The 14637-nt window shown below is 40.8% G+C and overlaps 1 protein-coding gene across 1 annotated transcript in view; it reads left to right on the forward strand.

The window, feature by feature from the left end:
• Positions 1-14147, forward strand: part of LOC132234690 (cyclin-Y-like protein 1) — a 57972-nt gene extending 43825 nt beyond the window's left edge. The window contains exon 7 of the mRNA XM_059695975.1: positions 14081-14147. Coding sequence (XP_059551958.1) covers positions 14081-14147 — 67 coding nt within the window. The remainder of the gene's footprint in view (positions 1-14080) is intronic.
• Positions 14148-14637: the final 490 nt, after the last annotated feature.

Raw genomic sequence — 14637 nt, forward strand, 5'->3', positions numbered from 1 at the left:
AGTGAAATCATATGTTATTTGTATTTCTCTGACTGACTTATTTCACTAACATTATACCCTCTAGGTCCAACTATTCTCTCACAAATGGCAGGATCTCATTCTTTTTTATGGATGAGTAATAATATTCCACTGCTTTTTTATCCACTCATCAGTCAATGAGCACTTGAGTTGCTTCTACAGCTTAAGGATTATAAATAATCCTGCAGTGAATATAGGGTGCATGTATTCTCTCAATTAGTGTCCTGGTTTTCTTCATATGTATACCAGGGGTGGAATCACTGAGTCACAGGCAGTTCAATTTTTAATTTTTGAGGAACTTCCATACTATTTTCCACAGTGCCTGCACCAATATACCTTGCCACCAAAAGTGCACGAGGGTTCCCTTTTCTCCACATCCTTGTCAGCACTTGCTGTTTGTTGATGATAGCCATTCTGACAGGTGTGAGGATATCTCACTGCGGTTTTAATTTGCATATCACTGATGATCAGTGATGTTAAGCATCTTTTCATGTCTATCAGCCACCTGTATGCTCTCTTTGGATAAGTGTCTTTTCAGGTCCTCTGTCCATGTTTTAATTAGATAGCTCATATTTTTGGTATTGAGCTGTACATGTTTTTACAAGGTGTTGAGTTATATATGTTTTTTATAAATTTTGAATATTGAACCCCTTATTAGATATATCATTGTCAAATATGTTTTCCCATCAGTGTGTTGTCTTTTTATTTTGTTGATGTTTTCTTTTGCTATCCTAAAACTATTAGTTTGAGATAGTCCCATTTCTTTATTTTTTCTTTTATTTCGCTTGTTCAGGGTAATCTATCAGCAAAACATGAAGAGAAATATTCCAGATTTTAGTGCCTATGTTTTCTTCTAGGAGTTCAATGGTTTTGACTCTTACATTTAAGTAAATAATCCATTTTGAGTCTATTCTTGTATATGGTGTAAGAAGTGGTCTAGCTTCATTTTTTGAATGTATCTGTTCAATTTACCCAACATCATTGACTGAATAGACTGTCTTTATACCGTTGAATGAAGTCTCCTCTTTTGTCAAACAGTAATTAAACATATAAGTGTGGGGTTATTTCTGGGCTTTCAATTTTGTTCCATTGATCTATGTTTGTTTTTGTGCTAGTATCATGCTGTATTGATGACTATAACCCTGTAGTGGAGTTTGATATCAGGTAGTGTGATACCTCCAACCTGTTTTGTTTTCCTCTCAGGGTCTTTTGTGGGTCCATATAAAACTTTGGATTAGTTGTTCTACTTCTGTAAAAGATGGCATTGGCGTCTTGATAGGAATTTGGTTGAAAGAGATGATTTGAGGTGGTATGGACATTTTAAAGGTGTTAATGCTTCCTGTCCATGAGCATTTACATGCTTCCATTTATTTGTCTCTTCCTCAATTTCTTCTTTGGTGTCTGATAATTTTCCAAGAGTTTTCCCCTCAAAGATAAGAGTGGTGGCTCTGAATGGATCCATTTGTTGCTGTGGTGATGTGCCCAGTCCTTTTGTTGGCACATCTGTACTTTACTAATCCCCTTCCTGCTATCAGCCTGGTGAAAATGTCTGCAAGTTCTTCAGGGCTAAGAAACAGCATACGTCATTCCTTTCACCTGAGCACTAGAGTGGAGCCCTGTGAGTGAGCAAGAAGAATAAACCTACAGCTGCACTAATGGCACTCTGATAATTGAGCCCGTAGTCAACAGCAATTGTGCACAAGAGATATAACCTCCTTCCCCTTGTCCCAAACTCAAAGGGGACCACAAATTGTTGAACCTTGTTTGCCTGTTTGAACATTAGTGTATTAGCCCAGCTGGGTAGCCTTTATTTGTTTCAAAACTAAACTCAGAGCCAACCTAGTAGCTTAGAAAGACAATTTTGAAGAGAACCAAGTTGACTAAAATGGCCCTGTGGTGGTTTTGTGTTTTCCTTCTTCCCCAGAAATGAGTTGGAAAGGCAATACATATGTCTACTGCGGTTTCATTTTTATGTTTCCACCAGTGTCTATGCCCAATACTATTTTGACCTTCGGTCCTTAGCAAGTGACCATGGATTGTTGCCTGTTGCATTTACTCCTCTTCAAAAAGAAAGAGCACTGAACCTAGAGGTAAGGCTGTGGAATCACAAAGTGGGGTTTTCTGCCAGACTCAAAAACCAATATCTGTGCATAAATCATATTGTGTAGTGACTAGGAAAATGAAAAGCTGTTTTAAACTAACACATTGAATAAGACTTATTAACTCTTTCACATTATATTAGCAGTATTTTTATGGTGTATATAAGAATTCCACATTATAAAAAGTATCTTTTCTGTGACCACGATTCAGAATAATTTAAATCCATTTTAAGCTTTGATGGTTTTTTTTGAAACTGTATTCTATTTTATAACCATACATGAATCATTTCCTACAATTGTATCATTAATCATATCTACAACCATATTCTACTTATCACTCTTAACTCAGTTTGCAAATTCATGTCTTTTCTGTATAGATCACAGTTCAGTACCTTTAGTTTGTTAGACAAAACTAACCTGAGAGAGTGATACTTAGATTGTAGAATATGTATTTCAAACACTGGGTGTAGAAAGTATATGGGTTTTTAATGGCAATTGCAAAGTACGTGCAAAAAAAGTAATATTTATGGCTTATGAATTCTGGGAGTATACAATACAATTACAACTGAAATGGACAGTTTTTGTGGTACTTAATAGTCCTTTAGAATAAGATGTGCGTCTACCTTAATGTGCAAGTGAAATAGTACCTTTATGGTGCTTCGGTCACTAGACCTTTCCTACCTTTCAGGAAAATACAGCACGTGCCTGCCTCATTAAAATTTGCTTAGAGCAAATGCTAACTAATGAAGATTGGGTAGAATGTAAATCACTGAGTAAACAATGACTTTTCCCAACTGTATATTTATTATATTTAAGGAGCCAAGTGTACAGACAACAGATGACCCTGTTGTTAGGAAGACTGTCACACCTTTGACATCATTGAAAAAACCCAAACTTTAAAAAAGCCTAAGTTCCCCTTTGCTCTGTCAATCTAATCAGAGTCCCTAAACTACTTAACTTCCTGGATGAACATAAACTAGGATCCCAAGGACCAAGCAGTGTATACGCTAGCTCTCCGAAGGGGCAATAACTATAATCCATATAAAGAAGTGGGAACGTGTGGCTATCAGTGCTGCTTTCCCTGTGAAGGCTGCAACTCCTTTATTTTGAATGTACCTGTGCTCTGTCTCATGTCTCCCTCTAGGCCATTTCCAGATATTGTGAAAACAAAAACCTGTGCAGGGTGGCCATAAAAAAATCTGGCAGCTGTGCTAACCTTACTGATGTGCAGCATGGCCATGCCATCTTATTTTAAGGAGGAATGAGGGCTGTGACATGATGAGCCCCTCATCTGCAGACTGGAGAAGAATCACCGCTCCTGCTCCAATCCCAGCTAAGTTATTTCCTTTTAAGGGAGACGGGGGCGGCGGCCGGGGTATTGACATAATGAGTTTCTCACCTACCAAAACAAGGACTGTAGAAATATAAGATTCCCTATTCTGGCAAGTTTAGTATTTCCTCTTAAGAATAAGTGAAAGGTTTTAACCTGATGAGGACCTTTTTTAGCCTATGCTTAGTTTATGATTAGGTACTTAAAGCCAGTCTCTATATTAAAAAGTAAGGAAATAGTAAGATCTTTTATTGTAACTTTTTTTATTAGTATCTTAGTATAGACTGCATACATACTGTGGACAGTGCTGGAAGTTCCACAGTGATAGATTAAAAGGCTTCATTATACATTAAGTTTGCTACTTCAGTAACTAATTTAGGTGGGCATACTACACTGAATTCCCCTTTGAAAATATAGTTTCGTACTTTTTCAATTTACTTTGCCTCATTTTTAAAGTGAACATGAATAAAACGAGATTTTAAATTTGTTTTATATTGTAGTATACATTTGAAAAGTTTTGTTAACTGAAAATATGAGAATTTATCTTAGATGTCAACAAAGGTGATGAACATACATTAACATTTTTATTCCAGATAACAATCTATTTTACCAGGGTTTTTTCCCCTTCTTTGCAAACTATTTTCTTTTTCTCAGATTTTATATGTCCCACCATTCTGCCTGCTAACCTTTATATATTGCTTGCCTCCTTTCTCTAAATTGCTCTTTTTGACAACTTTTGTAGTAGATGCACAGTAAAATTATTTAATCAGTCACAGAAAAACTAGTATTCTTTGGAAAAAATTTTATCTTATCCCAAATGTTTAATTGTGAGATATTTTCCCCATTGTCAGTATTGCATTCTGTACAAGCATTAATTTCACTGGCTTGTGTGGGGTATATTTTTAGCTTCTGGTAATGCACACTTGTTTCCAGATGTTTCAAAAGTACAGGACACATTACAATGATGTGTGAAGCACTATGATTGCCAATAACTTCTCATATTTTAAAACTATCCTAGCATGCAGTTTGCAGCTCTGTGGAACCATAAAAGACCCACTCAGGGGGCAGACTCAGTGAGCACCAAAGCCCCATCGAAGGAAGTCTACCCCCAGAGGGGTGTCTCCAGCACAGAAGTTCTCCCACTGCAGACACAGCTGATTCTCACAGCCAGTTGGCCTGGAGGTCAATTCCTCACAGTGATAACTACAACAATCAAGGCTTAATTACAACAAGACTGTGCACAAAACCCACAAGGGGGTGCACCAAGAGTGTCCACCTCAGGTAATTGGGACACTTAGCACAGAAAGGCACTCTGTCAACACAGCGAAGCACAAAAAATGCCGAGACAAAGAAACAGGATACAAATGACAGAATTGGAGGAAAGCAAACTGCTGGATATAGAGTTCAAAACCACACTTTTAAGGTCTTTAAAGAACTGTCTAGAAGCCGCCGATAAACTTAATAAGGCCCTCGAAAAGACTGGTGAGACCGCTGATAAATGTAGTGAGATCTTCAAGAAGACTGGTGAGACCGCCAATAAATGTAGTGAGATCCTCAAGAAATCTAATGAGACCCTTGATGTTGTGATAAAGGACCAACTAGAAATTAAGAATACACTGACTGAAATAAAGAACATTATACAGACTCCCAACAGAAGACCAGTGGATCGCAAGAATCAAGTCAAAGATTTGAAATACGAAGAAGCAAAAAACACCCAACCGGAAAAGCAAAATGAAAAAAGAATACAAAAATACGAAGATAGTGTAAGGAGCCTCTGGGATATCTTCAAGCGTACCAACATCAGAATTATAGGGGTGCCGGAAGAAGAGAGAGAGCAAGATATTGAAAACCTCTTTGAAGAAATCATGACAGATAACTTCCCTACCTGGTGAAAGAAATAAACGTCCAAGTCCAGGAAGCGCAGGGAACCCCAAACAAAAGGAATCCAAAGAGGACCACACCAAGACACATCATAATTAAAATGCCAAGAGCAAAAGACAAAGAGAGAATCTTAAAAGCGTCAAGAGAAAGAAACCCAGTTACCTACAAGGGAGTACCCATACGACTGTCAGTTGACTTCTCAACAGAAACTTTGCAGGCCAGAAGGGAGTGGCAAGAAATATTCAAAGTGATGAATACCAAGAACCTACAACCTAGACTACTTTATTCAGCAAAGCTATCATTCAGAAGTGAAGGCCAGATAAAGAGCTTCACAGATAAGAAAAAGCTAAAGGAGTTCATCACCACCAAACCAGTATTATATGAAATGCTGAAAGGTATCCTTTAAGAAGAGGAAGAAGAAGAAAAAGGTAAAGATACAAATTCTGAACAACAAATACACATCTATCAACAAGTGAATCTAAAAATCAAGTGAATAAATAATCTGATGAACAGTATGAACTGGCGATTGTAATAGAATCAGGGACATAGAAAGGGAATGGACTGACTATTCTTGGGGCGGGGGGAAGGGGTGTGGGGTGAGGGAAGAGATAGGACAATAATTGTGCACCTATGGATGAAGACAGTGGGTGGGGAGTGAGGGCAGAGGGTGGGGTGGGAACTGGGTGGAGGGGAGTTATGGTGGGGAAAAAGAGTAACTAATGTAATAATCTGAACAATGAAGATTTAATTAAAAAAAAACAGAAGAAAATGTAAAATATTTACATGACTGCATAACTTCATGGAAATACATTAGAAAACCTCGTTGAAATAAATAATTCCCTTGGAAAATAAAAATTTCCAAAATTGTCCCTATTAGGGATAAAAGTTTAAGCTAATCAATTTTCATAGAAGAAACAGAGAACAATCTAAATGCCCATCTAACTAAAACTAGTTGAATAAATGATGGTATATCCAAACAACGAATACTATGCAGCAAAGATCTCTATGAACTGATATGGAATGTTTTCAAGAAATACCAAATTTTAAAAAGCATGATGTAAAAAAGTATATATATAATATAAATAATTTTATAAGAAAAAATGGGAATTAAGCTGACATATATTTGCGTATTGTTAAAAAAAGAAATAAGGATAAACCAGAAAGTAATGAAAATCTTGAAAGTAAAAGAATGAAACTTCTCTTTGCTTATCTCTTTATACAGTTTTCACTTTTGAACCATGTAAATGTTTTGCATGTTAAATCAATAAAAATTTTAAAAGCAAACCCTGATAAAAAATAAAATAAATAAAATAAAACTACCCTAGCATACCTGAACTGAAAAGAAGTATTTGTTATTTATTCACCCTCTATACTCTTAATATTATATCCATTTCAGTAAAATGATGGCAACTAATATGTTGAAACATAAATTTATATGATAGTAAAGTTTAAAGTAAACTGAGGATTTAAATGAAGTAAGAAGAGGAAAAGTTTTGGTTGCTTGAGAGTGTTTGCCTTCTGCTGCGTGTATCTTGTGTCATTAATTTGTCATGTGTATTGCTGAACAGTGTCTTTTAGGTATAGTTGCCTTGGCTGCCAAAGAGCTTAGCTTTGAGCAATTTCATGCATTAATTCAGTAAGTAACCTTGGAACATTTAAAATGCCTTGTGGACAGATTGCCATTTTAAGTCTCTTCATACTAGGAAAAGGTACTTAGGTTTATATATCTGAGGATTAATTTGTTTTCAAATTTAAAAATAATTTTCAAATGTATATTTAAATTACTCAAATTTCTAAATTAACTATCAAAATACACTTTTTATAACATCAAAAGCTCTTTCATTATTTCAATGAAAAATAATTTCAGTTTACTGTTTCTCTGTCCTCAATATTGATTGCTAGTGGGATCAATATTTGAATTATTTTTTAATTTTTGTCAATATATGCTTTCTATACTTTTCATTAAAAGGGCCATGTTTTCATTAGAGCATTTAAACTTGTTATTCCAAAAGAAACGGTCAGGATAGCTGTGGTGGTAGTAGTATAGTAGCATTTGACTTGAAATATTAGGTTTTTTTTTAAAGGAATAATAAATGTACAACTTAGCTTTGGTATTCAGATATTTGTTAATGATTTTCAGGCTTTAAAAATTCAAGTTTTGTTTGTTCTCAAAGTCATCTTAGAAGAGGTTCACCTCATTCCTTAAAGACCTGTATAATTATTGAATAATTTATTGATGCCAGACACTTCCCCTAAGAGATGAAGAGATTCCCTACCAGGTAGGCATTCTATCTAATTGGATACACACACACACACACACACACACACACACACACACACACACACACACACGCACGCACACAGTTGTCCGCAATAGCTTTTGCTTTTAATGGCTAGATTTGAATTTGAAAATTTGAGACACTTACAAAAATCTCCTTCTGGATATGTGCATTTTAATGTCTAAGACAATTTAAGATTTTTCTCATTTTTGGATATCGTAAACATCATGATGGTACTCATACTAACTTCTTTTGACCCCCCAGAAAAACGTCATTCAGAAGTGTGCCCACATGAGGAGACGCTGTCTCGCACCAGTGTTCAGTGTGGGGAAGCACACTTGGAGCATTGCTTTTCCTGAATTCTGTGTTACTCACAGTGGTTTGTATAAGAAGATGCTTCTGCTGGCTTTTATTAGTTTGAGTTTAGTATATTTTTCCTGCAACATGTACTCTTGATGTTGCTTCTGAATCTCAGAATAAAAAGCTCTTATCTGATAATAATTTCCTTTCCTCACCACTCACTTGTTACGTAACCACTCTGAACCTTCCTTTCACCCTGCCCTTCTGGACTGCAGGGGTTATCAATAATGTGCTAATTATGAAATGTGCTCAGTTCTTCTGAATGTTATCTTTTCTTTGCTCTTAGAAATGTCTGGCAAATGACACCTTACCCCCTTCTGGAAGCTCTTTCTAACCCCCACTCCCTTTCTTACCTATGTGATAAATCATAGCACTAAGTTCTCTTTCTATAGTCTCATAATTCCTTTTGTTTATATCTTTCTTTCCATCTTTACCTTTTGTCTCCTGGTTCTTTCTTTTCTCCTCTAAACTTTGATATTCCATAAATTTCAGTCCCTGGGTTCTGGATTCTGCTTCTTTTATGGGTATTGATTCTCTCAGTGACCTCTAGGTGTTAATCCAATGTGTACAGTACCCAGTGCCAATCTCATATCTTTAGGGGCCTGTTAGTCTCAGTTGTCTTACTAGACTTGCCTTGCTGAAGTCAGACGTCTTTCACTTGACAAAGGCTTATTGACCCTATATTAGGCCCTGGGCTGCTGATGTGAGATACAATTTATTTAATGGTTCCTCTTCGGTGTTATAAACAACAATTGATAATTAATGATCATTTCCATTATGGCAGCGTTTCTTAGTGTTTGTGGTCTTTTGTTGAATGCACAAAGCAAACCGGAAAATAGTAAAGGTATGCCTAAGTTTATTTTTTGAAGTCAGGGGGGACCTTATATAGCAGGGATCATTTGAAGGATGAAGAAGTTTTCTAGACAGAAAAGCTGTGGGAAGATTTCCCAAGCAGTGAGAATAGCAAGTATAAAGGTATAATCAATGAGGGTATAACGTGTCTGGAGAAACATACACCAGCCTTTACTGCAGCATAGTACACCAGAAAGGCACCTGTAGGAGATGAGACTAGGCTGTTATATAAATAAGGTTTAGAATATGAAGATCCTTGTATATTATGCAAAAATACTTGAGACTTCTTGTCGCCAAAATTAGAATAAAACAAAAATTAGGATTCAAAACCATGTCTTTGGCTTCATTTTACCACATTTTTCCCTTTAGGCTCTTTTTAGGAGAAGGAGAGAGAGCAAGGAAGGCTGAAAATGGAGGAAAAGGAAAGTAATCTTATGTTTATTGAATAAATGATTGCTGATATTTCTCATTTGGGAGTGGTTGTGAAGGTAGATGCTGTGAATTGAATCAAATTGAATTTCCCTATTTAAGATATTATCCCTGGAAAGAATTTCAAATCCAGTTTTCATTAGAAGTTAACATTCACTGGTTTTATGGTACACAATACTATAAAAAAATTGTGAGATCATGTAGGTATATAAGACAATTAAAGTCATCTTTCTAATATTAACAACTAAGCACTTATCTTGAGATCCCCAGGAAAGGAGTTGGGCATGCTTGGCAGATCAGCCTTTGGAGGAAGTAGCTGTGCTGGGCAGAGAGGGCCTGAGCTCTGTAGCTGAGAGCAGTAATTGTTATGGAGCAAAGCAGGGTAGATACAGTCCTTTACTCTTAAGTGTTGCCTGTTCTTATTTGATAACATGAATGAATATATGTTGTTGAGCCCTTTGAATGTTACATTACTTTAATTTTTAATTTTTAAACTTTGGGATTATAAAGTGAGAGCTTAAGGCAAGAGAGGTGACAGTGGACACCAAAGGATCAAGAAGGATAAAGGGTAGCAGTCAGATGAACTGGATGAGAAACAAGGGTCAAAAGAACGTCACTGAGACCTGGAGTGGGAAGTGGTTGCAGGAGCCTGGGAAAGGTGTGGTCATAGTGTCTAGGAGGGGACAGGTGGAAAGCCAGGCCTCTGGCCCTAGAATGGTTGGTACAGTCACTCCTGGAGTTTTCTTTTTCTGGAACCATAGCTCCTTGGAGGCCAGAAGAAATTAGCCAGCTATGCGCCAGCAAAGCGTTATATGTTGTGACTTGGGGTTTGGCTTGACTGTGGTTTTGTGTTGGTTTCAGAGAGAAATGATTTTTGGACCAGGCCCTGTGGACTGATTTCCCCAGCTCTGGAAGCTCAGGCCTCAAGCGAGAGGAGCCAGCCTGTGAGGGCTCCACCCTATGGGGCCCCCACATTACAACCTGGAACTCGGAGACAGCGGGGCCTCAGGCAAAAGGGCATACCGGCCATTCCAGGTGAGGTCTGGACAAGGGATGAGGAGGGCAGGGGCCCAGGTCTTCAATGGAGAGTTACCTCAGCACCCACTCTAAGGCTGCTGGCTTTGATCCCACCAAGAAGGCCACCAGCAGCCTTGCCAAGGACATGAAGACAGCCAGCTATATGGAGATGCTAGTGGCAGGAGGCCCTGTCTTACATGGGGCAGGAGAGCCACAGACAAGTCCCATGGGTGTAACTGTGGTGCTGGGGGTGCCCTGGTGCAGCGCAGTGGGGTGTAGCTTCTGGCTGGTAACAGATCAGGAGGTCTTCAGGCCAGGCCCCTTCAAACCTGACTATATGACCCTTTGCTTCTTTGGTTAAAGTAGGGGTAGATAGGCCTGGACCAAGGAAATAAAGCCTAAAAGGAAAGACACAACTCTCCTTTGTTCCTGACAGGGCGAGCACGAAGCCCACTTTTCAGGTATGGGAGTGGCTGCCCTACTGGATCTGCCCCTTCGGGTCAAGCTGCCCATGATCCCGGGGAGCAGTAATTTATACTATATGATGGAAGTTCAGTGAAAAGGTAATTTTTGCCTTGATGTTGGTTGTCTTTGCCAATTTCTACCTGCTTTGAAAGTCAGGTGCTACATTATACAAAGTCCACTAACAGAATTCGCATTAACATTCACAGCAAAAAAAAAAGTCAAGCCCTCATCTAATCCTAGGTATTGTTTAGGATTCATGCCAAACACTTTCATCTTGTATGGCTCGCACAGAATCGTGGGATGGACAGGTATTATTCTTAGTTCTTTCTTAACATTGAGAAGCATGTTAACTCTTTTTTTTTTTTTTTGGTAACAACACAAGATATACAGATTTAGTGAGGTTTTTTTTTTTACTTAGAAATAAATATGTTTGGTTCAAAGGTGGAATATTAATGTTATTTCATTATTTCATGATTTTAACCAATAAGTTGTTAACACAACCTTCTCTATGGTTATGTTTTGAGAAAAAGTCTATCTCCTACACAACAGTGAGTATAAAATGGAATTGAAGTGAGTTGACCTGCCTCAGTCCTGTAACTTCACTTTAATGGAAGAAGGCTCTGCCTCCCGGAAGGCACTCCATGATTTCCCCCAACCTCCTGTCCAGTCTTTACTCGCACCCAGAACCTCCGCTTCCTCCAGTTGGGGTCTTTCAAACCTCCTCTCACATACCATGGGAATGCTTCTGTGCCTTTCCTCACCTTCCCCCAAACCTGGCGTACCCGTCCCTCTTCTCCTCAGTCTATGGATTTCAACCATATTTCAAGATTTTATTTTGTGAACTATCATAGCCCCCAGTGAGCTTATATTTCCTTGAAATTTGCATTGCACTTGTTTGTATAATTTTACTCAACACTACAATTTTATAATTACAGTTTTATAACTTAACTCATACTGGGTTATGGTGTGTAATTCCCTCAAATCTCTTCTTGTTTACAGTCCTCAATGCTCCACACACTGTCACACCTCCCCAGTCCTTAACTCAATAACAAACATTGAAAGAGTTTCACTACATTTTTTTTAATGTTTTCTCTGGTTAATATCACAAAATATTCTACAAAGAAGAATTCTGAGGAACCCTCTACCCGTCTACTCTCTGTGATTCAGAAATGAGTAGGGCCGCTTGATGTTTTATATATGCCTAGTAAACATGATTTCTTAAAGCAAGTTTAGCATCTGGGAAATAAATAAATAAATAAATAAATCTGTTCTACTAAGGCAAGCTGATTAAAAGCATACTTGCCTCCCACAATTTAACTGAGTCAAAAACACAAGCTTTCCCACAGCATGCTTGCCACCTATACTACTCCTCTTCCTTTTTTATCCTCTTTTTTTAACCTCTAAACTTAGCCCTGTCTTTCTTTTGCCTGCTTCCTCAGTGTATTGTTTACTGCGAATTGGACATGCTTGGGTATTACTATTTCCTGTGAAACCCCAGGAGCCGCTGGAAGGCCAGGCAGCAGGCAAGGTGATGTCCAGGACCCAGGAGCCGCCTTGCCTACGGTCGTGATCATGATCAAAATGGGAAAGCCGGTCCGCAGGAAAGATGGCACGCCGGTACCCAGGAGCAGCCTTGCCTGCGGCCCGTGATCGTGATTGGAGAGACGGGCCGAAGGCAAGGCAGTACCCCGGGACCCAGGAGCCGCCTTGCCAGCAGCTTGAGATCCTGATCATGATTGTGATTGTCATCCGAAAGCTGGGCCAAAGGCAAGAAGTACCCAGGAGACCCAGGAACCGCCTTGCCTGTGGCCCATGATCGTTATTTGAAAGCTGGCTTCAGGCAAGGCGGCAATGCGAGACCCAGAAGCTAACTTGCCTGCAGCCCGTGATTGAGATGGAAAAGCCAGACCACAGGCAAGGCAGCATCCCGGTCGGAGGAGCCGCCTTGCCTGTGGCCGTGATCATGAATTGAAAGCTGGGCCGCACGCAAGGCGGCATTCCGAAGACCCAGAAGCCAACTTGCCTGGGGCCTGGCTTTCTGATCACGATCACGATCATGATCAAGATCACGATCATAATCACAACCAAAACCACTATCACGATCACAATATAGGCCTCAGGCAAAGCCTTCTGGGTCTCAGAATGTCGCTTTGCCTGTGGCCCAGCTTAAATCATGATCACGGGCCGAAGGCAAGGCGACATTCCGTGACCCAGAGCCGCAATGCCTGTGACCCAGATTCGTGATCATGATCGTGATCGTGATCATAAAGCCAAGCCTCAGGCAAGGCGGCACACCAGGACCCTGGATCCCCCCAGCTGCAGCTCATGATCGTGATCAGAAAACTGGGCCACAGGCAAGGAGACAGCAGGGACCCAGGAGCCAACTTGGCTGTGGCCCATGATTGTGATTTGAAAGCCGGGCTTCAGGCAAGGCGGCATTCTGAGACCCAGAAGCTGCCTTGCCTACGCCCCTGATTGAAATGGAAAAGCCAGACCACAGGCAAGGTGGCATCCCGGGTCCCTGGAGCCGCCTTGCCTATGGCCCGTGATCATGATTTGAAAGCTGGGCCACAGGCAAGGCGGCATTCCGTGACCCAGAAGCCGCCTTGCTTGTGGCCTGGCTCACCAATAATGATCACTATCACCATCACGATCACAATCAAGATCACGATCATGATCACGATCAGGATCATGATATGGGCCAGTGGCAGGCGGCTTCTAAGTCTCAGAATGCCCCCTTGGCTGTGGCGGAGATTTCAAATCATGATCACGGGCGGCAGACAAGGCGACATTCCGAGACCCAGAAGCCGCCTTGCCTGCGGCCCAGATTCATGATCGTGATTGTGATCGTGATCGTGATCGTGATCGTGATCAGAAAGCCAGGCCTCTGGCAAGGAAGCGCACCAGGACCCAGTATCTCCCTTGCTGCAGCTCATGATCGTGATCAGAAAAATGGGCCACAGACAAGGAGAAAGCCGGGACCAAGGAGCCGACTTGCCTGTGGCCCATGATTGGGAATTAAAAGCCAGGTTTCAGGCAAGGCAGCATCCCGGGTCCCAGGAGCCGCCTTGCCTGCAGCCCGTGATCATGTTTTGAAAACTGGGCCACAGGCAAGGAGACATTCCGTGACCCAGAAACCGCCTTGCCTGCGGCCTGTCTCTCCAATCAAGATCACGATCATCATTATGGTCACAATCAGGATCACAATCATGATCACAATATGGGCCTGAGGCAGGCGGCTTCTGGGACTGGTAATGCCACCTTGCCTGCGGCCCAACTTTCAATTCACGACACGGGCCGCAGGCAAGACGACATTCCGAGACCCAGAAGCCACCTTGCGTGTGGCACAGGTTCGTGATCGTGATCGTGATCGTGATGTTGATCGTGATCATGATCGATATCGGAAACCAGGCCTAAGGCAAGGCAGCACACCAGGACAGAGGATCCGCCTTGCTGAAGCTCATGATCGTGATCAGAAAACTGGGCCACAAGCCAGGAGACAGCCATGACCCAGGAGCTGCATTGCCTACAGCTTCTGATCGAGATCGAAAAGCCAGGCCACAGGCAAGTCAGCAGTCTGGAAACCAGGAGCCACCTTGCCAGCAGCTTGAGATCGTGATCATGATTGTGATTGTGATCGGAAAGCTGGGCCAAAGGCAAGAAGTCCCCGGGAGACCCAGAAGCCGCCTTGCCTGTGGCCCATGATCGTGATTTGAAAGCTGGGCTCAGGCAAGGCGGCATTCTGAGACCCAGAAGCCGCCTTGCGTGCGGCCTGGCTTTCTGATCACGATCACGATCACCATCACTGTCACAATCACGACCACTATCACGATCACTAGACGATACAGGCCGCAGGCCAAGGCTTCTGGGTCTCAGAATGCTGCACTGCCTGCGGCCCATCTTCAGT

Source organism: Myotis daubentonii, chromosome 1, assembly GCF_963259705.1.
Source record: "Myotis daubentonii chromosome 1, mMyoDau2.1, whole genome shotgun sequence".
Lineage (NCBI taxonomy): Eukaryota > Metazoa > Chordata > Mammalia > Chiroptera > Vespertilionidae > Myotis > Myotis daubentonii.